The sequence below is a fragment of the Spermophilus citellus genome (genome assembly GCF_964194105.1).
Source record: "Spermophilus citellus genome assembly, chromosome: 4".
In the NCBI taxonomy this organism is placed as follows: domain Eukaryota; kingdom Metazoa; phylum Chordata; class Mammalia; order Rodentia; family Sciuridae; genus Spermophilus; species Spermophilus citellus.
Genome location: NC_138185.1, coordinates 198278659 through 198305710, shown reverse-complemented (window position 1 = coordinate 198305710; position 27052 = coordinate 198278659). Strand labels below are relative to the sequence as shown.

The 27052-nt window shown below is 41.0% G+C and overlaps 2 protein-coding genes across 21 annotated transcripts in view; one reads left to right on the top strand and one right to left on the bottom strand.

Annotated features, from left to right (window-relative positions):
• Nucleotides 1-18780, top strand: part of NUMB (NUMB endocytic adaptor protein) — a 176484-nt gene extending 157704 nt beyond the window's left edge. For 12 of the 13 annotated variants that reach the window (XM_081289448.1, XM_081289444.1, XM_081289453.1 and 9 more), the window contains 4 exons: nt 3877-4081; nt 10607-10900; nt 12469-12618; nt 16707-18780. In XM_081289448.1, coding sequence (XP_081145574.1) covers nt 3877-4081; nt 10607-10900; nt 12469-12618; nt 16707-17422 — 1365 coding nt within the window. In that variant the 3' untranslated portion in view covers nt 17423-18780. The remainder of the gene's footprint in view (nt 1-3876; nt 4082-10606; nt 10901-12468; nt 12619-16706) is intronic. The other variant, XM_081289447.1, reaches the window with a different exon arrangement.
• A 1983-nt stretch (nt 18781-20763) lies between these two features.
• The window catches only part of PAPLN (papilin, proteoglycan like sulfated glycoprotein), a 33802-nt gene continuing 27513 nt past the window's right edge, over nt 20764-27052 (bottom strand). For 6 of the 8 annotated variants that reach the window (XM_081290114.1, XM_081290112.1, XM_081290115.1 and 3 more), the window contains 5 exons: nt 26839-26976; nt 26067-26194; nt 25857-25965; nt 23321-23487; nt 20764-21320 (listed from right to left, as the gene is read on the bottom strand). In XM_081290114.1, coding sequence (XP_081146240.1) covers nt 21145-21320; nt 23321-23487; nt 25857-25965; nt 26067-26194; nt 26839-26976 — 718 coding nt within the window. In that variant the 3' untranslated portion in view covers nt 20764-21144. Of the gene's footprint in view, nt 21321-21341; nt 21544-23320; nt 23488-25856; nt 25966-26066; nt 26195-26838; nt 26977-27052 lie in introns of those variants that run through there. The other 2 variants (XM_081290118.1, XR_014021470.1) reach the window with 2 other exon arrangements.

Below are 27052 nucleotides of genomic sequence, written 5' to 3'. Positions count from 1 at the left end.
GAGAGAGATACTAAATCATGATAGAATAAACTATGCTAGATATTAAGAAATTATAGCCAGACTTGGTGGTACATGCTGGGTAATCCCAGCAGCTTCGGAAGATGAGGCAGGAGAATCATAAGTTCAAAGCCAGCTTCAGCCACTTAATGAGGCCCTAAGCAACTCAGCAAGACCCCGTCTCTAAATTAAAAAAAAAAAAAATTAACTATTTATATGTGCTTCTGAGGATCGAACCCAGGGCCTTGCACATGCAAGGCAAGTGCTCTATTGTTGAGCCATAACCCCAGTCCCTGTAAATAAAAAAAAAAAAAAATTTAAGGACTGGAGATGTGACTCAGTGGTTAAGTGCCCCTGGGTTCAATCCCTGGTACCAAAGGAAAAAAAGAAAAGAAATTATTGCCATGGCAGACTTCATGTGTGGTGCTGAATCAAACCCAGGGCCTTGCACATATTAGGTTAATGCTTCACCATTGAGCTATATCCCCAGCCAGAAACTTATATTTGTGTTTAAAATAGAGAATAATTTCTCCTTTATTTATGTTACCCAAAATTCTAACATAAAAGACAAGTCTTTTAGGTGATGATGATCTTGACAACATTTAGCATTAAATATGTACTTTCTGGATTTTTAAAAGTTCAGACAGAATAAGGTATTTGTGAAGGCTAAAATTCAGCAAAGTTCTTGCCAAAGTTTAATTTGAAGCAAAGTGGTGCTGCTGGCTTTAAAACTGGCAAAAAAAAAAAAAAAATATTTAAAGATCTTGGAGACAATGGTATAAAAACCCTGAGTCAGATATGGCGTCCAGTCCTGGTTCTGATTCCTGCTTTCTGTGAGGCAAGTTACTTAACATTCTCTAAGACTTAGTATTCACTTCTATAAATGGAAATAACTGTTGTGGAAACTAAATCTAAATTAGGTAATTATAAGCACCCTTAATGTAGATTCTGGCCAACAATAACTGTTTGAAAATCGTAGTTAATCATCAAATCATCAAAGCTGAGGTGTTTTGAGAAATAAATTGAAAGAACTACTTTTTCTTCCTTTCTCTCAGGCTCTAAGAAAGCCACAAAAACTATATATTTTGGGTTGGGGTTGTAGCTCAGTGGTAGAGTGCTTGCCTAGCATGTGTGAGGGACTGGGTTCAATTCTCAGCACCACATATAAATAAATAAAATAAAGGCCCATCAACAACTATAAAAAGGTATTAATAAAAATATATATTTTGACATCACTATATTCATGAAATCCAGAGTTCAAGAGTTTCCTAAAATCATAATTTAAAACTGTTTTATTGTCAAGCTGTTTGGCTCTCCTAGGCCAGTGGTTCAGCTATACCAGAATCACCTGGAGACTAGGCCCCACTCAGAATTTTTCATTCACTTAAGAATGTGTATTATCAGTTCCCAAATGATGCTGTTAATGGGGAATGGAGGTTCACTTTAAGAACTTTTGCCTTACTAGAACATAGTAAAGCTCAATAAATAAAATTGTAATTATTATTACTACTATCATTGTTATGATTACTATTTTTCAGCGGAAAGGGTATACACTCTTACAGTTCTCATAATTTTATTGATTGATTGTTAATAGGTTATATCTAACCTTTTTTGGCTGAGCTATGGATATTATTAGATATCATTTTATGTAGTTGAAAAGTAAAACAAAATTGCCTTCATGGAGAAAGTGCTTATATGGGAAGAAATAGCAGTCCTCTAAAACTTGTGCTTATTTGTAGCTGCACAGAATGAAATTATTAGAACTACTTGGTGATAAAGGTTTCTTAAAGATCATATACATAATGAAACACCAAATAATTTTCAAAAGAACTTGTGGGCTGAGGATGTGGCTCAGTGGCAGAATACTTGCCTAACCTGTACAAGATCCTGAGTTCAATCCCCATTACTTCCAAAAGAAAAAGAACAAGAACTTTTTCTCTGACCTAGGATAAATGACAAACTTCCTTGGGCTATAGCTTTGTCCTTACAATAGAGCTGTACTCAAAACCAAACAGGTTCTACGAATCATTCACTATCCCCTACACCCATTTTGTGCTTTCATATCCTAGCCTTATATCATCTTCTTAGAAAGTTAGATAGGAACTCATGTGAATTCATAATGTTTCAGTCTTTTAATATAAACAGCCAAAAGGTACTGTCACATAAAATATTAGAGACAAAAATCATTTTTAAACATTATCTTCTTATGATACCTGATATTGGCATGTAAAATCCAATGAAATAACTTGTTCACCACCATCTGTAAGAGCAGCTGCCTTCATGGTATCTTTTAAGAACACCACTAAAGCCTCCTTGTTCCCAAGTGATGCCAACAATTACTATACCATCTCTAATCTTTTTATTCTTCAGTTAGGAATATGGTTTAAAATACAGATGACCTTGGTAAAAATAATCCATTGAATTTGTTAAATTGACTGTTAAGTAATCAAGTGTATCTATAAAGAAATTAGTTTATATGGGGTTGGGGTTGATACTCAGTGGTTGAGCGCTTGCCTAGCATGTGCAAGGCCCTGGGTTCGAGCCTCAGCACCACATAAAAATAAATAAATAAAATAAAGATATTGCGTCCAGTTACAACTAAAAATAAATATTTTTAAAAAAGAAATTAGTTTATATAAGCTCCTTTTGATAAATTAAATAAAACTTATTTCCTTATCAGTAGAGTATATGGATGCAAATGTGCTTTCACTTTGGACTGTGTGTGGCTGGGAGATAGAGTTGAGGGTGAGAGCTTAAAGAAGATAAGGTAGGGGCTGGGGATGTGACTCAAGCGGTAGCGCGCTCGCCTGGCATGCGTGCGGCCCAGGTTCTATCCTCAGCACCACATACCAACAAAGATGTTATGTCCACCAAGAACTAAAAAATAAATATTAAAAATTCTCTCTCTCTCTCCTCTCTCACTCTCTCTTTAAAAAAAAAAAAAAAAAACGAAGATAAGGTAGGCATGAGAAAAGTCTAAAAGCACCAAAGGCCAGAAATGGGGGCATTCAGAAAAGGGAGAGGAAACTAAGCTTTCCTTTTGATTCCTTTTTTTTTTTTTTTTTTAATAGTTGGGCAGCACACTTTTATTTTATTTGTTTCATTTTTATGTGGTGCTAAGAATCGAACCCAGTACCTCATACATGCTAGACAAGTGCTCTGCCACTGAGCTACAGCCCCAGCCTCGTTTGATTCACTTTTAATCAGGAGTTTTATGTATCAGAAGTTTTAAGTTTGCACCTTTTTTCCCCCCCAAATGTGTTAACAATGTATTTAAACTCCTGAGTGTACCCAGCCTTTCCAGTGGTTTTTTTAGAAATGTCTGCTAAATATTCCCACTATTCCCTAATGGGAAGCTGGAGGCCAGAGCTGACATGACAAAGAGAACCTCAGTGCTCAGAAGCTCTCCAGCTGTCCACAAAACCACAGGTTATTGATGTTCACTTTGCCTAAGACCTGAAAGTGTTAATGTAATTTAAGTATCATACACATTAAGATAATTTACTCACTTAAATTAATTTTGCCTATAATATATTACAACTTAATTTGAAGCTGGAGTTTGCAACATTTTGTCTTGTGTAAAAACATTTATAGCTAGGCGCTATGGCGCATGCCTGTAATCCCAGCAGCTCAGGAGGCTGAGGCAGGAAGATCACGAGTTCAAAGCCAGCCTCAGCAACAAAGAGGTACTAAACAACTCAGTGAGACCCAGTCTCTAAATAAAATACCAAATAGGGCTGGGATGTGACTCAGTGGTCGAATGCCCCTGAGTTCGATCCCTGGTACAAAACAACAACAACAACAAAAAACCATATACTTGTATGTCATTGTTGGTACTGTAACTCCAAAAAGGCTTAAAGAACCTTTCGCTCTCTCCAGGGTGAAAGATTGAGCCATGCAGTAGGCTGTGCTTTCGCAGCCTGTTTAGAGCGTAAACAGAAGCGGGAGAAGGAGTGTGGAGTGACTGCTACTTTTGACGCTAGTCGAACTACCTTTACAAGAGAAGGATCATTCCGTGTCACAACTGCCACCGAACAAGCAGAAAGAGAGGAGATCATGAAACAAATACAAGATGCCAAGAAAGGTACAGTCTGTTCTACTACAATGTGTTCATTTAATGTAGTTTTCCCCAACAGGCTAATAATTTGAAGTTAGCAAGAATATGTTTTCTCATACTCAAAGAGAACTCTTTGGAATGAGAGTATATACATATATAAAAAGAATAAGAAATTAATGATAGTGATTTGAGGGTGGGGCTGGGAGAGTCTCATTATGTTACCCATGCTGGCCTTGAACTCCTATCTCAGCTTCCTGAATAGCAAGGACTGCAGAAACATGCTAGCGCAACAGGCTGATAGTGACTTCTTGTAAGCATTTGTGCTAGGATACCAAAGAATAAAAAACATATTGGCCAGGCGTGGTAACACATGCCTATACTTCCAGCTACTCAGGAGACTGAGGCAGGAGGATCATGTGTACCCAAGAATTCACGACTAGCCTGGGCAACAGAATGAGACCCCCTCTCAAAAACAAAACAAATCATGTATCATTACTAGAAATTTTTATCTAAATATTATGATTTAGTATGTTTTAGTGATTTTCAGACTGAAAGTTTTTGGATTTGTTTTGTTTTTTCAGTGTGGGGATCAAGCCCAGAGCCTCACATATGCTAGGCAAGCATTCTACCACAGCTACAACACCAACCCTGAAACCATATTATTTAACCCATTTTGACCCATTTTCCCAAGATGTAGCATACCATTTAAAATTTAAATACATAATATTATTTTACATAATTAGAGAAGAACATAATTATTATTATATATGTAAGCTCTAGGTTGTGATTTCCAACCTATTTTAATGCACCTGTGTTGATTTTGTTAATATTCACAGAATTGAAAACTTAGGACCTGATGGGTTAATGTCACCAAGCAATATTGCTATACACAGCAGTTGACAGAGATTGAGTTCTAAAGTCTACAAAGAACCATGAAGGTTGGGTAAAGACTTGACATAATCAGAATGGGATTGAACTGGTACTCACATGGAAAAAGTCTTATTTCAGGACTTTGAGGACTGAGTCACCTCAATAATATAATATAGAGGAGTTATATAAGCCCTTTTTTCCCTTTTTCTTCTCTCCTTTTTTCCTTTCTTCTTCTTTTTTTTCTTCTTTCACCCTCCAAATTTTACTTTTACATCCTGTATTTTTCTAAATACATATGTGTGTTTGTTTTATGTACTCTACTGTCTTCCCACATACTTGTCTACCCTAAATTACTTCCTGTCTATTCCCCTGCTACTAACCCTCTTCATTAGATTTCTCTTTCACCTTTTCTAAAATAATATTAACTCTATACCCTCACATCTTTCCCCCTCAGCATATCATCCTATGCCAGACCCCCAGTTCATTGTCCACCACCAGAAACTGTAAACCTTTTTACAGAACTACTGGTTATATTTTAAATAATAATTGAATCAAACATCTCTGGACATTGAAAGTAACCTGTAAATGTCTGAATAACAACAAATTGTTCATAGGTGATGTATTGTTGATATTGGGATTTGTTAACATTGTCCTTCCCCACAAGGGAAAGATCTTGGAACCCTACAAGAGCACTACAAATCTATAGGGTAAAAACAACAACACACCAGACCCACAGAGCTGGAAAGGAACAGACAGGAGCAACATGAAAAGACAAGGGAAGAAAGTACCACAAACAAATCAAGATAATACATCATTAGAATCATTGGCAGCTAGAGCAGAAAAAATTACAGAGAAAGATTTCAGGATATACATGGTTAAAATGTTCTGTGAACTCAAGACATAAGAGAGCAAATACAAGCAGTGAAAGATCACTTCAACAATGAGCTACATAAACAAATCCAAGAAGCGAAAGATCACCTCAACAGGGAGATAGAGGTTCCAAAAAAATAAAAGAAAGAAATCCTTGAAATGAAAGAAATAATAAGCCAAAATACAAGCTCAAATGAAAGCATCACCAACAAAGTAGACCACTTGGAAGATGGGACATCAGACAATGAAGATAAAATATATCATCTTGAAAAGAACATAGATCACACAGCGAAAATGGTAAGAAACCACAAGCAGAACATTGAAGAAATATGGGATTGCATAAAAAGACCAAATTTAAAAGTTATTGGGATAGAGGAAGGCATAGACTTCCAAACCAAAGGAATGAACAATTCAATGAAATAATATCAGAAAACTTTCCAAACATGAAGAATGAATTAGAAATCCAAGTTCGAGAAGCCTATAGAATGCTGAATATACAAAATCACAACAGATCCACACCAAGGGACATTATAATAAAAGCACCCAACATACAGAATAAGGAGAGAATTTTAAAAGCCACGAGAGAAAGGAATCAGATTACATATAGGGGAAAATCAATTAGAATAATGGCAGATTTTTCATCACAGACCCTAAAAGCTAGAAGATCCTGGAACATATATCAAAGTCTGAAAGAAAATGGGTGCCAACCAAAAATCTTGTATCCAGCAAAATTAAGCTTTAGATTTGAAAATGAAATAAAAACCTTCCACGATAAACAAAAGTTAAAAGAATTTATAGCTAGAAAACCGGCACTACAAAACATCCTTGGCAAAATAGTCCATGAAGAGGAAATTAAATACAACAATGAAAATCAGCAGAGGGAGGTAGTACACGAAAGGAAAACTAATCAAAGAGGAAAACCAAGTCAAGTTAAATAACAAAAATAAACAAATATGGCTGGAAATACAAAACATGTCTCAATAATAACCCTGAATGTTAATGGCTTAAACTTACCAATCAAAAGACATAGGCTAGCAGATTGGATTTAAAAAAAAAAAAAACTACAACAATATGCTGCCTCCAGGAGACTCATCTGATAGGAAAAGACATACACAGACTGAAGGTGAAGGGTTGGGAAAAATCATACCACTCACAAGGACTGCAGAAGCAAGCAGGGCTTTTCATCCTCATATCAAATAGACGTCAAGCCAAGGTTAATCAAAAGGGATGAAGAAGGACACTACATACTGCTCAAGGGAACCATGCACCAACAAGACATAACAATCATAAATATATATGCCCCAAACAATGGTGCAGCTATGTTCATCAAACAAACTCTTCTCAAGTTCAAGAGTTAAACTGACCACAACACAATAATCTTGGGTGACTTCAACACCCCTCTCTCACCACTGGATAGGTCTTCCAAACAAAAGTTGAATAAAGAAACTATAGAACTCAATAATACAATCAATAACTTAGACTTAACTGACATGTATAGAATATTTCAACCTGCATCAAGCGGATACACTTTCTTCTCAGCAGCACATGGATCCTTCTTTAAAATAGACTGTCGGAATCCAGCTCTGGCAGGGGGTCTCAGAAGATGAACAGATAGATGGTGAGGAGTCGGCAAAAGGTGGCGGAGAAACAACACAGACACAAGAGTGAAGGTGTTGAATCTTATCCTTTACTTGTGAAGTTAATCATATATACTTTTCATTTTGGCAGGCTCACAGTATTTTGTGGTTACAAAACAGGAATCATTATTCAAAGAAACAAAATTTTACGTAACTACAATTAGATAAGAAGAATGTATCTTGGCTTATGCATAAGCAGGCATTTTTACTTTCAGTTTGCGTTTTGCTTTGAGTTGTTTCCATTTAGTTAGCTTTTAATAATAGTTAGAAATGTCCCAGACTATTGGCCTATACCTTGACTATTCTTTCTTGACTTACTGTCTAGAACTGGCGCTGCGGTTATGACAAGTGGTTAACTTGAAAAGAGAGGCTACTAATTTTAATCAAACAAGAGTAAGAGCATCAGACCATTGTGCTCAGGAACAAGAACAAGTTGCCCAGTACCAAGCACTAATCTGTCTTCTTAATATTAATTTTTCATCTCTAGATTTTAATTTAATTTCTCAAAAACTTCCTTGACTGTTTTTCCTACAGGGGGTTTCTCATTAAACATTAACAATTTACATTCCACAGCTGAATCATTGCATTTAGAGCAAACAGATTTATTCCTTTTTTTTTAAGAGAGAGAGAGAGAATTTTAATATTTATTTTTTAGTTATCGGCGGACACCACATCTTTGTATGTGGTGCTGAGGATCAAACCCGGTCCGCATGCATGCCAGGCGAGCACGCTACCACTTGAACCACATCCCCAGCCCAGATTTATTCTTTATAAGTAGTTGCATTAATTGGGAAAGTCATGTTTTTTCCTTCATTCTTAATAGTCATATGAGAAGTCGCAACTATACTTATTAACAGGAATACAAAAACAAACCAGCCCATTCCCAGAAACATGCTGCGCTCCTCCAGAGGATGGACGCCTTGCGCCATCCACCTCAGTAGGGCCTTGCCTTTGCATGAGTCAGGGGAGGGGCGCAGTAATAGACCATATACTATGCCACAAAGCAACTCTTAGCAAATACAAAAAGTACAGATACTACCATGTATTTTATCAGATTATAATGGAATGTAATTGGAAACCAGCAACAAAATAAAAATAAAAATTTCTCTATCACCTGGAGACTAAGCAATATACTACTGAATGAACAATGGGTTGCAGAAGACATCAAGGAAGAGATTAAAAAATTCTTAGAGGTAAATGAGAACATAGATACAACATATTGAAATCTCTGGGACACTGTAAAAGCAGTACTAAGAGGAAAGTTCATTGCATGGAGTTCATTCCTTAAAAGAAGAGAAAGTCTACAAATAAATGACCTTACATTACATCTCAAAGCCCTAGAAAAAGAAGAATAAATCAACAGCAAAAGCAGTAGAAGGCAAGAAATAATTAAAATTAGAGATGAAATTGATACAAAAGAAACAATTTTAAAAAATGACAAAACAAAAGGTTGGTTCTTTGAAAAAATAAATAAAATTGACAGACCCTTAGCCATGCTAATGAAGAGAAGGAGAGAACTCAAATTACCAGCATACATGATGAAAAAGGTAATATCACAGCAGACACTACAGAAATACAGAAGATAATTAGAAATTATCTTGAAGTCTTATACTCCAAATTTTTTACCCCTCACACATCAGATAGAGCACTAATCTCTAGGGTATATAAAGAACTCAAAAAGCTAAGCACCAAAAAAACAAATAGCCCAATTAACAAATGGGGCAAGGACCTGAACAGACACTTCCCAGAAGAGGATATACAATCAATCAACAAATATATGAAAAAATGCTCATCATCTCTAGCAATTAGAGAAATGCAAATCAAAATTACCCTAAGATATCATCTTACTCCAGTCAGAATGGCAGCTGTTATGAAGACAAACAATAATAAGTGTTGGCAAGGATATGGGGAAAAAGGTACACTCATACATTGCTGTGGAACTGCAAATTGGTGCAGCCAATATGGAAAGCAGTATGGAGATTCCTTGGAAATCTGGGAATGGAACCATCATTTGACCCAGCTATCCTTCTCCTTGGATTATACCCAAAATACTTAAAAACAGTATACTCCAGGGACCCAGCCACATCAATGTTTATAACAGCACAATTCACAATAGCTAAACTGTGGAGCCAACCTAGATTCCCTTCATTGCATGAATGGATTAAAAAAAATGTGGCATATATAGACAGTGGAATTTTACTCAGCAATAAAAGAGAATAAAATCATGGCATTTGCAGGTAAATGGATGGCATTGGAGAAGAAAATGCTAAGTGAAGTTAGCCAATCCCCCCAAAAATAAATGCTGAATGTTTTCTGTGAAATAAGGAGGCAGACTCATAGTGAGGTAGGGAGGGGGAGCATGGAAGGAATAGATGAATTCTAGATAGAGAAGAGGGGTGGGAAGGAAAGGGAGGGGCAGGGGATTAGCAAGGATGGTGGAAAGTAATGGACATCATTATCCAAAGTACATGTATGAAGACACGAATTGGGTGTCAACATATTTTATATACAAACAGATATGAAAAATTGTGATATATGTGTGTAATAAGAATTGTAATGCAAAAAAATAAAGTATATGTATAAAGACATGAATTGGCATGAACATACTTTACATACAAAGATGAAAAATTGTGCTCTATATGTGTAATAAGAATTGTAATGCACTCTGCTATCATGTATTGAAAAAAATAAAATCAATTTTTAAAAAAAGGAAAAAGTCTTATTTCCAGGTTTAATCCAATTTTAAACTTTAATTCTGCATCCACCAATGCATATTATCCATGATCTAAACTCTGCTTTATGAATTTTTGACACCTACTCAAATTTATATTTATTTAGAACTTTCTGACTTTGCCTTCCCCACAAGTCACCCTCCACCATCATTCTTTAAAGAACCTCATATGAGGAGTTTATTAAACTGGGTTTGTTCAAATTTTAACTTATAATCACTACAAGAGAATTAAAAGTTTTAATATTTGTGTTTTAGTAAGCATGCTATGTGACATAAAACCTTTATCTGTCTGAAAAATAGGGAATTTGCTTCTAACCTGTCTTTTAGGAGACATTGAGAAGGAGATGAGTAAAAGAAAAAGAGGGCTTTTGAGTTTCTCAGGTCTATAAACTTAACATATTTGAAGATCATTGTTAAGGTCCTCTTTCTCTTAATTTTCTTGAGTTGAAACAGATAAGACAGTTGTTGGTTCATCAGTGGCTCCTGGCAACACTGCCTCATCCCCATCCTCTCCCACTTCTCCCACTTCGGATGCCACTGCCTCGCTGGAGATGAACAATCCTCATGCCATCCCACGCCGGCATGCACCAATTGAACAGCTTGCTCGCCAAGGCTCTTTCCGAGGATTTCCTGCGCTAAGCCAGAAGATGTCACCCTTTAAACGCCAACTATCCCTTCGCATCAATGAGTTGCCTTCCACTATGCAGAGGAAGACTGATTTCCCCATAAAAAATGCAGGTAAGTAGCATACATCTGACTCACTGGGCACTGTAGCACTGAAGTATTATCATCACTTCTAGTGGCAACACAAATCCCATTAAACTCACCATTCCTCTCTCTCTGAAGCTGGTTGATGGTTGTATCTTGTGTTGTTTCCATGGGAGAAAACTCAGATCCTTGGAGGGATCATTAATTTCTCTTCAACAAAGATGACATTGCCATGGTTTCTGCTCACAAGGCCAGAAATTGTCCTGATGTAAATGCACTACCTCTCAGTCGACCTGTTTCCAGACATCAAGGGTTTCAAATTTCTATTCTTATTCTGCCACTTGGGACGCAGGAAAAAATTAATGAAAGAGGCTTTAGAAACATGTACAGTTAAATAGCACAGCCAGAAGATATACCAGAAGAAACGGTATATTCTTTGTCCTTGTGACTGGTTGGCTGCATAGGAAGGAAACTCTAAACAAACCTCTTGTATGAATCTAAGATCTTTTGTTCCTTAGAGACAGTAGGCTTGCTCACATTTGTCCATTACCTTTCAAAACTGCCACACAGACCTTTGTGTGGGCTCTGTTCAGTTGAGCCAGCTCCTAAGCTCTAGCCTCATCATATGATCCAGAATTAAAGTATTAGATCTGGTCAGTTCTTTTATTGGGCTCTATTTTACGTCCCTCTGAGGTCTAGCAAACTGTTGCTATATGTGAAGCAGTCTGTATCAATATGCATTCTCACTGATAAAACAAGTACAGAGTTAAATAAATTAACAGATAAAACTAGGCCTAAAGAACAGCTGAAGACTGGATAATCACCAACAGTCTTTTAAACTTTTTAAATGCCTTTTAAAACTGAAACTCCAGATGTTTCAAGTATCTCATTTCAGTATACAGGTGAGGAACAAAAACTATTATTCTCTTCTCACAGATGAGCAAAAATTTAGCACTTATAAATAATTAGCTTCCTCAGTGATATAAAAGTATTGTAGAGTCTATATTAAGAACAAGTTTCTAGAGTCTTCCACTTCAGTTCACTTTTTCTTGTTATCACAGTTCATATATTTGGTATTAGTAGTTTTGGAGAAAAGTAAAAGTGATGACATTGTAGTTTATTACAGAGAAATGCACTGAGCAACCACTGGTGCTCTAGACTCTACCCCATATTTCTGATAAAATTACTTAGTAGCTTCAAAACTTGAGTCAAGTTTTGAAGTTTGGGCACTGGTTGGAAGGCAAACAGGTCACAGGCATCTCTCAGAAAGATCCATCTAGCAGAACTCTTGACACAAAAGGAGAATACCAAATTCCTGACAGTGTTATGAGAGGAAATAAAGAAGTTTGAGGATTTACAAGGAAAGAAGATGTACCGTAGTACCTGAACTGTTGACATTCTACACCTTCCCATCTGAAAAGCCACTGAAACGGTGGTCACCAAATTTTTTTGGTGCTTTTGTATCCCTTCACTCAGTTAATTGAGACTTTTCCTTCCATAATAAGAGATAAAATATAAAATGTCAGCTTGTATCATACTTTCATATTTCAGGAGTATCCCATTTTTCTGTCTGGAACCATTTTCTGTTTGCTTTGCAGTGCCAGAGGTAGAAGGGGAGGCAGAGAGCATCAGCTCCCTGTGCTCACAGATCACCAATGCCTTCAGCACACCCTCTGAGGACCCCTTCTCTTCCGCCCCAATGACCAAACCAGTGACAGTGGTGGCACCACAGTCTCCTGCCTTCCAAGGTTGGTGCCATCTGACCTGTTCAATTGTTCTTTTAAAAACTAGTCATTTTGGTAGCTGCTCACTAACTATAAGTTGCATCCTGAGCTTTTCCAGAGACAGTCAGACCCATTGTCAATTCCCCTAATTGACAGTTTGTGCTTTGTTCCTCATTGTGCATGTATGTACCCACCTTTCACCCACTTCTGTTAGGAGCTTCTGTAACTGGTTTATTTGCTACTTTACTGTTAAGGGTCAGAGTATTCTAGTTTTCAAGAAGCAGTAGTCATGGGGACTGGTTTTAGCATTATCCTTTTTTAATGCAGTGGTCTCAACCAGGAGCAGTTTTGCCTCCTTGGAGAAAATTTGGCATTCATTATGTGGGGACATTTTTGGGTTTCACAAGTTAGGGAGAAGGGGTAATTTTATTGACATCTGGGTAGAGGCAAGGGATACTGCCAACACCCTCAATGCACAGAACAGCATCTGTAACAAAAAATTATCTGTCCCAAGATGTCAATAGTGCCAAGGTCAAGAAGACCTGGACTCACCTAGTCTCTACCCTGTCACAGAGGCTTATAAAGAAAAAGGTACTTCTTTTGGCTTTCTAACTATGTCATATTCTTTAACACATGCCTAAATTTTGCCTTTGTGACATTGAAGAGACTACAAGATTTTTTTCAGAGATACTGAATTAATAGTCGAAATTGACTCAGGTCAACAAAGAATGTATGTAACTTAAATTAAAGACCTCTAATTTGAGCTTCTGTAATCGCACATCTCATTTCTTTTGAAAGAAAGCTTAGAGAGTTTGCCCTGGAGATAATAGTACTCTGTGGGAAGAAGCTACTATTCGCTTTGACTCTGAGAGTCAGAGTCGGTGTCTGTGTCTCTGTCTCTCTCTCTCTTTCTCTCTCTCTCTCTCTCTCTCTCTCTCTCTCTCTCAAAAATAAACCTTTATAGTCGTGTACTTTTCATGTCTCCAATTAGCTTTTCATCTCATCTAACAAATATAATGCTAATGATTATTAATAGACACAATGTATTTGTATTGAGCACTTAACACAGTTCACATTGTGATAAGTACTCATGCATTATCTCATTTAATTCCCTCAACAGCCCTTTGAGATGGACATCACAGATAAGAAAAATGAGGCTCAGGAGGTTAATTGCACAAATCATACAAACAGAATTTAAATTCATATCTTCTGAATATAGTACCCATTATGTTCTACTGATCTTGCATGTTTACAAGGCACTGGGTATACAGAATCTAATGGGACATAGTCCTTTCCCTGCTCCCAGACTATAGGTGAGATTTTTTTTTTTTTTAAGACATGCTCTGGGTAAATAATATCAACACCACAAGCATGGTTGCCCAGTTCTAAAGAGGGAGTGTTTATGTTGAAGGCAGGGGAAGATGCTTGCCTATCTGCTTCATATTAAATATGATAGAGCAAGCTGGAATAAGGAGTAGAAACTGATGTGTAATTATCTGGAGTAAAAGAAAGAAGGATTAAGAGATTTTAATAAAAGGATATGATTAAGAGATTTTAATAAAAGAATATGAGGAAAGAATAATAGGCACTTTGAAATATTGTGAACTTTAGGAGGAAAATCTTCAAAAAGGAGAGAGATGTATAAAATTAATTCTGTAGCAAATTACAAATTTCGTAAGCAAATAAAAAGGGGACGAGTTTGATTTCTCATCTGTTACATGGAAATAAAATAGTAGCGCCCCCTTATTCCTGGTTCCACTTTTTTAAAAATTTTTTTTAGTTGTAGATGGACACAATACCTTTATTTTATTATTTTATTAATTTATGTGGTTCTGAGGATCGAACCCAGTGCCCCACGCATGCAAAGCAAGCACGCTACCACTGAGCGACAACCCCAGCCCCTGGTTCCACTTTTCAAGGGTTCAGTTACCCTTGGTCAACTATTATCTCAAAATATTAAATAGAAAAATTCCAGAAATAAACAATTTTTTTTGGTGGCGGTGGGTACACAGATTGAACCCAAGGGTGCTTAACCACTGAGCCACATCCCCAGCCCTTTTTTATTTTTTGAGACAGGGTGTTGCTAAGTTGCTGAGACTGGCTTTACAGTCCTCCTGCCTCAGCCTCCAGAGCTGCTGGCATTACAGGCAGGAGCCATCGTACCCAGATCAAATAATTTTTATTATATTCTATTGTTATTAATTTCTCACTATGTCTAAACTTTATGATAGGTATGTATGTCTAGGAGAAAACAGTATATGTAGGATTTGGTATTATCTGGGGTTTTAGGCATCTGGAATGTCAGGGAACTTATCCCCAGCAGTACTGTGCCATCCTTATGGGGGTTTTGAAAGAATTAAATAAGATGATGCACATAAAATACTTAGTCTGGTGCCCAATACATAATAAGAAATCACTATATTGTACCCATTATTATAGTTGTTATTGGCATAATTTGACCTTTGGGAAAAATGTAAAAAAAAAAAAAAAGGGAAGTGATTTTATCTACTTTATTAAGCCAAAGGCTAAAGTTCTATCTGGAATAATTAGGGGGTTTTTGCTGCTCACAAGAGCAGCTCTATTCAACTTAATATGTGGGGATAAGTACTAGAGATTGAACCTATAGCACTCTACCACTGATCTCTATCCCCAACCCTTTTTATTTTGAGACAAAGTTTTGCTAAATTGTCGAGGCTGGTCTCCATTTTTTGATCCTCCTGCCTTAGCCTCCAGAGTCACTGGGATATTGACATTTACCACTGCACCCAGCTAGTCAGCAATTGTTTTTATAGGCTTAATTTTTTCCCTCCTCATGCATATGTTTTCCCAAAACAACCGTTGACTTTATCAGTACAACTATTTTAATTACAACCTCTAATCCTTCTTTGCCAAAATGTATGTGTATCCACTGCAAGATGGCATGGTTATTCCAACATCAACTATTCCATCTTATCTGTCCCACCAATATTGTTCCCTGGCCTGACTGACCCAGCTCCATGGGATCCCTCGTACACCCTGCATGAATTAACTCCATTGATGTTGTCTGCTCCCATTATAGCTAATGGCACTGACTCAGCCTTCCATGTGCTTGCTGCTAAGCCAGTCCATACTGCTCTAGCACCCGTAGCAATGCCTGTGCGTGAAACCAACCCTTGGGCCCATGCCCCTGATGCTGCTAACAAGGAAATTGCAGCCATTCATCCGGGTAAGGTGGCCACAGATGGTGGTGAGGATTCTGGGATCAGATAAGTGACCCTGGTTCTAATGTCTGCCAATTACCTAATGGGATCTAAGGAAAAAAATCCTTTTAGGAAAAGTGTGTTCCCTTCTGGTAATAAATCATTATTAAGAAAGAATAGTGATGGTGAGAAACAAGAGAGATTACAGCAATAGAGAGCAGAGCCACCCGTATGGCTTTTATAGATTCCTGAGCCCAGTCCCCAGAGAATCTATCATAGGACTTGGCAATATGCAGACATGCCTATAAGAAGAGGGGATTCTGCCTCCTGCAATGGTAGACATACAAAAAGTACTACATTAAGCATCATTTTCCTTTTCTTTTTTGTGTTTTCCTGTAATGAATAGCCATTAACTATAACTGAGGTTTTAGGCATAAAACCAAACTATAAACTATAAAACAAAAAAAAAACTTAAATAGAAAGAATCTTTCACCAGAAAAACAACATATGGCTGGAAACCAGGCAGGGGCCAGCTAATTATGGCCAAGTCACTGGTTATTTTCTTTTTGCCCTGTTAGAGCAAAGAAGGATCCCTCAAGCCCTGTAGAACATGCTCCTGCTAGTTTCTGTACCTTGGATGAACCATGACAGCAAAGTGGGGTTCCCAACCCCAGCCAGCTGCCTTGGCTCAGTGCATTTGAGCTATATCTAAACAGCTTCTCAACATGGCTGACAGCAAATGGTCTGACAGGTTCTCTTTGTCCTACCACAAAATCTCTTCAGCTGGTAATACTTTCCTCCCATCTGCCAGAACCACAGATTGTCCCACTTGGGGGACTTGTGCCACATGTTAGGGTCCTTCAAATAACCAAGGTTATAATGTGAGGAAAGAGGCCAGTAACTTTTCTTTTGTCTGCATCTTGCTCATTCCAGGGACTGAGTGGGGTCAATCTTCTGGTGCTGCATCTCCAGGTCTCTTCCATGGTGGTCACAGACGCACTCCCTCTGAGGCTGACCGCTGGTTAGAAGAAGTGTCGAAGAGTGTCCGAGCCCAGCAGCCCCAGGTCTCAGCTGCCCCTTTGCAGCCAGTTCTCCAGCCTCCTCCACCCACTGCCATTTCCCAGCCAGCACCGCCTTTCCAAGGGAATGCATTCCTCACCTCTCAGCCTGTGCCAGTGGGTGTGGTCCCACCCCTGCAGCCAACCTTTGTCCCTGCCCAGTCCTATCCTGTGGCCAATGGGATGTCCTATCCAGCCCCTAATGTGCCTGTGGTGGGCATCACTCCCTCCCAGATGGTAGCCAATGTGTTTGGCACTGCAGGCCATCCTCAGGCCACTCATCCCCATTCATCTCCCAGCCTGGTCAAGCAACAGACATTCCCACAGTATGAGACAAGCAGTGCTACCACCAGTCCCTTCTTTAAGCCTCCTGCTCAGCACCTCAACGGTTCTGCAGCTTTCAATGGTGTAGATGATGGCAGGTTGGCCTCAGGAGACAAGCACACAGAGGTTCCTGCAGGCACCTGCCCAGTGGATCCTTTTGAAGCTCAGTGGGCTGCATTAGAAAGCAAATCCAAGCAGCGTACTAATCCCTCCCCTACCAACCCATTTTCCAGTGACTTACAGAAGACATTTGAAATTGAACTTTAAGCAATCTCTCTGGCTTATGTGTCTTGTCTGTACCTAGGTAAAAGCAGGGGGTGGAGGTCAAAGGAGCAAAGAGACTTTGTATTCCTGATCAGTATATGTTTCACTAATCCCAAAGGTCCCAAGGAAAGTCCAGGCAGTGAGGGGTGATTTTGAAAGAAGTGAAGAAAGCCATTCCTAGCAAAGATTGTCTTGCAGCTAAGCTAAAGAAGTCAAGAAAATGTTGTGCTCTCTAAACCCTCTTCCCTTGCCCCCTTACAATCTCTGACAATAGAAAGGCAGAAGTACCTGAACAGGAATCTGTATTCAAAGCACATTTACTGGAATAAAAGCAAAACAATCTCCCTTTACTTTTCAGGCCATTCCCCTGCCTCCTCCCAGTCAGTACTGACCTGTCTTAAAGATCAAGAAGAGTGGTCTGTGCTCAGGCTGGGAAGAGAGGCAGAGGATGCTGCCAGAATTCCTGGGAGGGCACATCAGCAACTGCCCAGCAGAGCTCTATTTTGGGGGTAATGTTGAGCTTCCATTTTGAGTAACAGAATAAATATTATAAATATATATCAAAAAGCCAAAATCTTTATTTTTATGCCTTTAGAATATTTTAAATAGTTCTCAATATTAAAAAATTGTATGAGTTGTAAGTAATCTTGCCAAAAGTAAAAAGGGTTAGTTGTAAGAAATTGTACATAAGATTGATTTATCATTGATGCCTATTGAAGTAAAAAGAGGAAGGGTTGGAAGTTGCAGACAGGATCCCTAGCTTGTTCGATATCGTTCATTGTAAGTAGCACATCGCATCAACAATCATGCTTATGACCAATACATTCACTAGATTGTAGTTTAAAGAAAATGAAAGCAGTATTGTCCTGGTTTTAAACCTCTGTTGAAATTCTAATGTCATTATTTTAATGGAATCAATCTAAATACGTTTTAGAAAATATGTATTTTATATATTGTTGCAATTTCCTTATGTTAATTCTTTACTGTTTTAACACTAAGGTGACAATGACATAATCATCCACAGAAGGGAACACAGGTTTCTGTGTTGGTTTGTGATGTGGGTCTTGGTGGGTTTTGTCCTTTAAATTTTGTTCCCACGAGTTTTGTGGGGATGTGGATTCTGGTTTTATTAGCTTTGTGTATGTGCTCCCCCCTCCCCACCTCCTTTATGGTGAGCAGATCATCCCATTGCCAGTTGCAGCCACTTGACCTCGGGTAACAACATGAGATCCCATCTCATTTTTACTTTTGAACGTTGGCCTTACAATCAAATGTAAGTTATATATATATATACATATATATATATTTGTACTGATGAGAATTTATAATCTGCTTTAACAAAATAAATGTTCGTGGTAGAAGCTTTTGTCCATGAAGGAATGTTTTTATTTTCCATTTGTTTGCAAATGAGTTTGCTTTTCGTTTTCTTCGGTGTTATTGTCTCTCCACTTTGCTGTTTCTGCAGATTCCTAGTTTAGTAGCCACAGATCTTTTATTGTGACTAATGTATCCTAAAAATTCACATTTTTGTTCATACTTAAGAGATGTTAACAGGATCAAACAAAGGCTAAAGTCAGATTCTTGCTGCTCAGCATGTGGTCTGGCATAAGAGGCTTCACCCAGGAGCTGGCTGGAAAGCAGAATCTCGGCCACACCCCAGGGCTGGAGTAGTGCCTCCTGACTTTGGCTACATGGTAGAATTACCTGGGTAGCTTTTAAAGTCCTAATGCCTAGAGTTGGGGTGTAGCTCAGTAGTAAAGCACATGCTTAGCATGTGAGAGCCCCCACCCCCAGTGTGCACACACAAACTTGAATGCCCTATACACAAGACCAAATAAATTAATTTCAGAGTGTGTGTGTGTGTGTGTGTGTGTGTGTGTGTGTGTGTGTAGGGGGGGGGGCGGTCAGAGAACTCCAGGTTCAGTGACCCTGGAAGATGGTTGAGAACCATTGTTCTTGAGTGAGTTTGGCCCTGTCCTCTAAGCCACTATTCTGGGACTAGTTCTACCATGGGCTAGCTCAAAAGAGCTAGCTGGTTTTAGATGTAACTTCTAAAGTGTGTGCCAATAGGATAAATTCTGGTTTCATTAAACTAGGAAATCCAAGAAAGCAACATTTATTTTTCTATTTCTATAGCAAAACCAGCCATGATAAATGAAAGGGTATGCATCTCAGTACTTTTTTTTTTTTTAATGAAAAGAGAAAAACCTCTGCCCTCAGCCCATGTTTCTTTTGTTGGATGAGAGGTAGACCAGGAAGCATCACCCACGATACATTTTTCTGTTCCAGACAGTGTGCTGGTAATAAAAGTTACCTTTCAGGGTTTTGGTCCCTATGATGCTCATCTTTCCTCTGTCAAAGAATGACCTTTATTACTAGGCAGTCCTCTGGAGGATTCATAGAAGAAAGTTGAATAAGACTTGGAAGCTCCTTGAATTTAGGCCTCTTGTTTCAGCATTGAGGAATTAGAAATTCTGAGAGGTAAAGAATGACTTCCTCCAACTCAAACCACTTCCCTGTTATTACATTGCCTTCACCCACCACCTACTAGTTCCCTATCCTGCTGATGCTATTTTTTTTTTAATTTTTAGTTGTAGATGGACACAATACCTTTATTTTATTTGTTTATTTTTATGTGGTGCCAGGGATCAAACTCAGTGCCTCATTCATGCTAGGCAAGTGCTCTACCACTGAGCCACAACCCCAGCCTGCTAATGCTGTTTTTAACAACTATCTGATCTTTCTCTGGAAGCAAACATTCTGCTTTACATAATACTTAAAGAAGAGGGGCTCCTTACTGTCACTGCACAGAGCAGGCTGGTCAACTTTACGAAGGATTCAGATGAACCTCTACAGCCAGTTTTGCATGTTGACCTCAAGAAGGCTTTGGGGTCCAGCTTCCCAACAAAGTAAGCAATTTTTCCAGTTCTTTCATGCTCAGATGACAGTATTAACTATGCCTCTTTCATTCCTAATCCCTATACTAAGGCCTTATATTCCACTTTTGCTAAGAGGTTTCACCAGAATTATGCTCTTGACCTTGTGGGATATGAAGCTGACTGCTACACTCCTTCGAAAGGTGAGAGAGACTAGAGCAATGAACCACTGTTTGATCTCACAGGAGACTCTGTTCTAGCACAGAATACTTCCCTGAAAGCGGGAATAGGCATGCCACTTACAAGGCAGGTGTTAATTTTGAAATCATTACACACCTCTCCACCTAGCTTTAAATGAAGTGAAAGCCCTTGACAGTTTAAGTGATGACATGACCCTCAGTGTTTCAGATTTTAGAGCATTTCAGATTTTTGGTTTTTTTTTTTTTTTTTTGGTTTGTTTTTTTTTTTTGCATTTCAGATTTTTGGATCAGGGATGCCTAAGTGGTTAAGTCTGCAAATTTTCCAAAATCTGAAACACTTCTGGTCCCAATATTTCAGACAAGAAATTCTCAACCTGTAACAGAACTTACAAAAGGAAGTTGTAAAGGAAAGTTTGTCCCTTCTTCAAACAGATTCCTCTTCTTGACAACTCAGCAGCAGCCATCCGTAATGAGAGACACAGGCACTGCTGAGGTCTGCAGAGGAAGGCCGGTCCTGGAGGCTGCTGAAGCACAACACTGAATGGTGACTGAAAGGACCAGTTTCTCTGGAATATGATGCCAGCCAGAGAGAGGAAGTCGATTCCATCTTCCTTCTCCCCAGAGGATTGTTCAGAGCCAGAGGTAGCCTTCACCCCTGCTGCCAAGTGGGCTGAGTGTGTGGCTGGGAGCGGGAACAGCTGGCACAGCAGAAACTGGAGTAATACTCATTGCCACAGAGCTGGGCCTGCAGGATCAAGTCACAGTTGGCCAGCTCTGGCTGGTCGATGCATTCCCTGCTGGGGTCCCTGGGCTGTGCGGCCAGTGCTACAGAATAACAGGGGAGAGAGGGCTTAGGCAGCACTGTGGACTCTCACCACAAGGAGCAATTAAGAGGTTCCACCATCTGTTGGCCTCACTTCAGCATCTAGTGCGCATCCTCTTATTCTTATTTGTGGCCTCAGCCCCATGCATAGCTCTTCCCAGACTCCCAGGTATTTATTGACCAGATGGTTAAACATCTCTTCAAGTTAACTCTTACCCTGGAGAGCTGATGAGCGAAATGACAACTGCCTTAGCCTCGAGTTTGGAAGAAAGAGTTTGGAAAGAAGGGGTAGGATCAGCTTTCAGTAAAATCTGACTCAACAAGACCTATATTATCTTCTCCTTTTTACTCCTGGGGTCCTCCAACCCCCCAAAGTTTTGTGCCTTCAAAATCATCAACTGGGGCTGGGGGTGTGGCTCGGTGCTAGAGCACTTGCCTAGCATGTGTGAGGCCTGGGTTCCATCACTAGCACCACAAAACAAATATCCATAACTAAGCTATATATGTCCTGACACTTGCTACATATTTTGTAATACACATATATATAAAGCATACATCTCCCCAGCTTGTCTGAGTCACCTAGATCCCTATATTTCTAGTTTTTCCACTTCTCCCAGAGAAAGTAATGAATAAATGGCAGGAAAAGACTTGGAATGGCTGAAATGCTATACTGAGGACAGAGCCTTTGTTGCCTGCCCCTCTACCTTTACTAGAAGCGTCTTATATCATCCTAGGGCTTAGTGGCCTTATTGAGTGAGGTGTCTTCTTTCTGAAGGGGATCTTATAGCTCAGCTCCACTTAGATCCAAGCTGCACCTTCCCTAACACCAGGCCTCCCAGGGATAGGGAACATTCATCCTCTCCTGTTTCCTCACAGGATGACCAGGAAAAGCCCAACCTAACCAGCGAATGGTTAGAAATAGAAAGATTTGATGTATTAATAACCAGAGGGCTAACTACTTACGTTAATATGAATAACGAGGTTATTTATGCATAGTGTTTTCTAAAAATCAGTAAATTTGGTATCAATTTTATCTGAGCTTCTGCATCAGGTTTATGAGAACAGGCTGCTTGGCCCAGGACACTATCCTGATTCAGTCCCTCAGTGAACCACAACTGAGGGAGAGCTCAGTGGGCAGAGTTCCCCTCCCCTTTCCCACAGAGCTCTAATGAGTTTGAGCATTAAAACTGTCTGTCACCAATTCCAAAATGTACTTATTTTCACATCTCTCAAATTGGTCTGCGTATTAATTGATGGTGGTATGTCACCATTGTCATTTAATTAGCAGTATCATTTTTTGTACTGATACCACATACAATATAGTATTTCGATTGCTGAAATATGAAAATTCGCAAAGAGCAACAGCTGGAGAATATAAGGCTAAAATATCAAATTGGTGAATAATTACACTTTGTTACAGGTGTAATCGTTCAGGGAAAAGAAAAAAGATTAACCATGAGGAGTCATAAAACCAGAGTTCTAGTCCCAATTGGGCCACTAATCTGCTGTGTGACTAGTAGAAACATCCCTTAATCTCTCCAGGTACCCATCTCATTTGTAGAGTGATGATAACCCAGAAAGGAGAGGGCAGGGTTATGTGCTCAAATGGCCAAAGAGGCACTTTTTAGTCATTGGACCACTTTCTGCCACACTGATTAGAATGGACAGATTTTAGTGGCCTATGGACCATAAGTATTAAAACAAAATTCCAATCATTTTTCTGAATAAAAGTGGCAAGTCTGAATGACAATGGCTAAAGAGGTCATAAGCAGTGTGCAGCAGGCGTGCTGCCTACTTCTTTTCACCTGGCTTCAAGGGGTGAGGCCACCCACTGCACAGGGTGAAGCCTTTGCAGAGTCACACTACCAGAAACAGGCAGAGTAAGTCAGCATTTGAATAGAGTCTCCCACACTGCTGAGCCTGCACCCTTCTTCAGCTTACAACCAGCCAGGCCCCAACAGTGAGCAAATGCCCTCCCACTCTGGTAGGCATGCGTTCTTACCTGCTGGGGCCACCTTCACGTCTGTGCTACGGCTGACTGCCTGGCTCCCGCGGTAGGCACTGCATGTGTAAGAGCCCTCATCCGTGGCCTGCAAGTTGTGGATCACTAGTGTGCCATCTGGGGACTGGTGCACACGGTGGCCATTGGCCTGCACTGGCAGTCCATTCCTGCAGGGGAAAGGACACTGGGTGAGCTGTCCAGGGCCTCTGGTCTTCAGGCCCTAGAAGAGTGGAAAATGGGAGGAGGAGGGAATCAAAGGTGAGTGGCCATTCTAGAGCCAATCCTCCCCTTGAGGGTAAGCAGATGACCCTTGTCTCAAGGAAGAGAGGGAATAGGCACGCCAAAAAGGTAGGAGACTATTACCAACACAAAATTTCACAAGTGAGGTAAACACAAAGTAAGCGTGCTGATCTAAGTAACTCTAAATTCACCTCTGTCCACAAAGGAATCGTACTCGGGCTTTTCTCTGTGCTGGATGAGCCCACAGAGCATGAGCACTCTCTGCCCGGGGGGCCCCAGTTGTTCAGGAGAGCCTTCCTTGGGAGAGGTGGCCAAGGTCTGACCCAAGGAGGAGGCAGTAGGGGCAGCTGCTGGCCAACCAAGAGGAAAACCAAGGCTGGGATGTAGAGCACTCAGCTGGCATGCCTAAGTCCCTGGGTTCAATCCCTAGCACTCCACACACAAAATTAAGAGGGAGACCAAGGAGACTCCCCTGAAGGAAGGAACTCCACAGCCACAGCAAGGAAGAGGGAATGCAGGAGGAAATATACACTGCAAGGTGGCAGGGGACAGAAACTAGTCAGCAGGGTCCTGGGGGTGATGGAGAGATGTGGAACTGACGGGCTGGCCTGGAAAAGGGCATCCAGGGAAGCAGACGCTGCCTTGGTGCACACTGGGTAGACGACGAAAGCAGAAAAATAGAGGATTGGGATAAAGGTCAGATGTGGGAGGCAGAGGAGAGGAAGCAATCAGACTTGCATTACTGGGTGATGGTGATGTCCCTCCAACCTGGGGAGACCCAGGGCAGGGTGTGAGGAGTGAGTGTTAAAGTCATGTTCCATCATTTTGAATATGTATGCAGTGAGATACCAGGATGTGTCAGAGTTGAGGTCTGGAGCTCAACAGAGTCCAAACCCAGATGTGTAGCAAGCAGCAGGAGGTGGTGGCCCCAGGAAGTGTGCCTCTCCAAGGCTGTCCCAAGTAAAGTCACAGTAAGACCACCAAGGACAGATTGGCTTCCTGGAGCCAGGGAAGGGGCATTTCAAGGAGTGAGTGGTCAGCAGAACAACACTGCTGCAGGTCATGTAGGACTGAGATGGTTCTGTGGTGAGGGGAACGAGGAGGGGATTGGTGGCCTTAACCAGGCCAGTGTTCCTGGAACAGGGGCTGGATCTGAGGAGAGCAATGAACAGGTGGAGACAGCCAGGTTAGATAGCTGTACTATAGGGGACACTAACACTGAAGCCACTGAAACCAAGGCCACTCTGGAGGCAGCTGAGCTTTATGACCCCATCAATTCTTCCACCTGTGTACAGCCCATTCCCATTCTACATCCTTCCTAAAATACTTACCTTTGGTACTTGCTGCCTCCCCCACCGAGAACAGCCTTCCCTTCCTTAGCCTTAAGGCCCAGCCAGAATCACCTCCCCAGCCTCCCCTTCTTTGACTCCTCCAGACCGAAAGCAGCCTCATCTCCTCTGTGCACAGACAGCACTTGGGACTCCTCTTTGGGAGCTCCTGGGACACAGAGCCAGCTCTTGCTGGGGAGTGCCCTAGGGCTTAAATGACCCCAGAATCCCCAGAACCCAACATAATCCTGACACATTCCAGGGACGGGGTGGGGGGTTGTTAAATGAACAAAAGACAGATTGATCTGGAATAAAAGATCACAGAAGTTCCCCAAAGTTGAATGCAGCACAGTGGTGGTGATTTGGCCACCCAGGGGAATGTGGCAATGTCTGGAGACATTTTGGGGGTGGAGAGGAGTACCGGGGATTAAATTCAGGAGCATTCCACCACTGAGCCACATCCCCAGCCCTACTTTACATTTTATTTAGAGACAGGATGTCACTGAGCTGCTTAGCGCCTCGCTTTTGCTGAGGCTGGCTTTAAACTCAATATCCTCCTGTCTCAGCCTTCCAATCCACTGGGATTACAGGTGTCTGCCACTGCACTCGGCTTGAAGATATTTTCTATTGTCACAACCTGGACACGGACTACTGGCAGCTAGTAGGTAGACATCCTGGCTGCTGCTAAATATCCTGCAATGCACAGGACTGAAACAACCAAACTTATCTGGCCCAAATGTCAATGATACTTAGCTTAAGAAACCCTGTTATAGCCTAACCAGTGGAAAAGCAAGCTGTCCCACAGGGCCTCCTCGTGTAGGATGAGGGTACTGCCCACCCCAGCACAAGGCCTGGCAGAGGGATGGAGCAAGGCACAGACGCAGTGGTGACAGCAATGGCCCTGGCAGAGAGGTACACCTCCCACACCCGAGGTTTAAGGGCAGGGACTTTCTGGAATAGAGCTTTACCTGGACCATCTGATGTTCACACTCTCTCCTGCCACCACACACACCAGTCTGGCTGTGTCACCCTCTGGCACTGTCACAGTAGTGGGTAACTCTGTGATTGTCAGCTCCCCTGGGCACAGGAGGAGACACTGTCAAACACTATCCAGTTCTGGCCCCACCATGCCACATGACCTCAAAGGCCATGGGCCCCACTCAGAACTGCCATCTTACCCAGAACTCTGAGCTGGACCCAGCGCTGGTCCCGGTTCTGTCCATTGAAAGCTATACAAGTGTAGAAGCCACCATCTTCCATAGCCACTCCACTGATGACCAGAGAACCATCAGGCTGGAGCTGGTGTCTGGAGACCAAGCACAATGGGTTGGCTCCAGCTCCAGGGGTCAGGAGGGGTTGAGGGAGAGACAGTGACTGGGATCAGAGGTTGAGTGGCCCCTACTGTCAACCGAGGTCTACCAAAGAGCCAATAGGCCTCAGGCCCTCACTACCTCCTGCTGCCAGCACTTCACTGCAAATATACCTGGCTTTTAGCCTCACAATAAATCTCTTCAAGTTTTCAGATATAATTCTGGTTTGGGTTTCTAGACTTTGCCATTCTCGAGTAGGCTCTAACACTGGTTCTACCACTTATGAGCTATGTGATGTTATGCTCTATATGCACAATGGAGAGAAAAGAGCACCTGCCTCAGTATGGCTCCTTTGAAGCTTATATGAGAGAAAAGCTCACTAAGTGCTCAATAAATGCTAGCAAGTGATCAGAACTGGGTTCAGACTCCATTTCCTTCCTTAGCCATTGCCTATGTTAGCCCACTTCTTATTTCTGTCCACCAACCACACTTTGGAAAGACCCAGAGACCCAAATATTGGCCCACCCCAAGAGCCCTGCACTCCCAGATCCATCTCTCAAAAGCCCAGGAGTCCTGCTCAGGCCTCCACAGGATGGGGTGGGCTGGGCAGAACAGGAAGGCAGGGAGGAGCCGGGTGAACCTGGGAGAGGAGAGGGACTGCCCATCTCTCTGCCACTCGATGGTCGGGGGAGGGAAGCCTTCAGCACGGCAGGGCAACCGGATTCGCTGACCCGGATTGGCATCCACCACTGCAGGCTGTGTCCAGTCCAGATGCAGCCTACGAAACAAGCCACCCACAGCCATGAGAGTCCCTTGCGGCTGCCTCCCTGACTCCCATGGGGCCTCCACGTGAG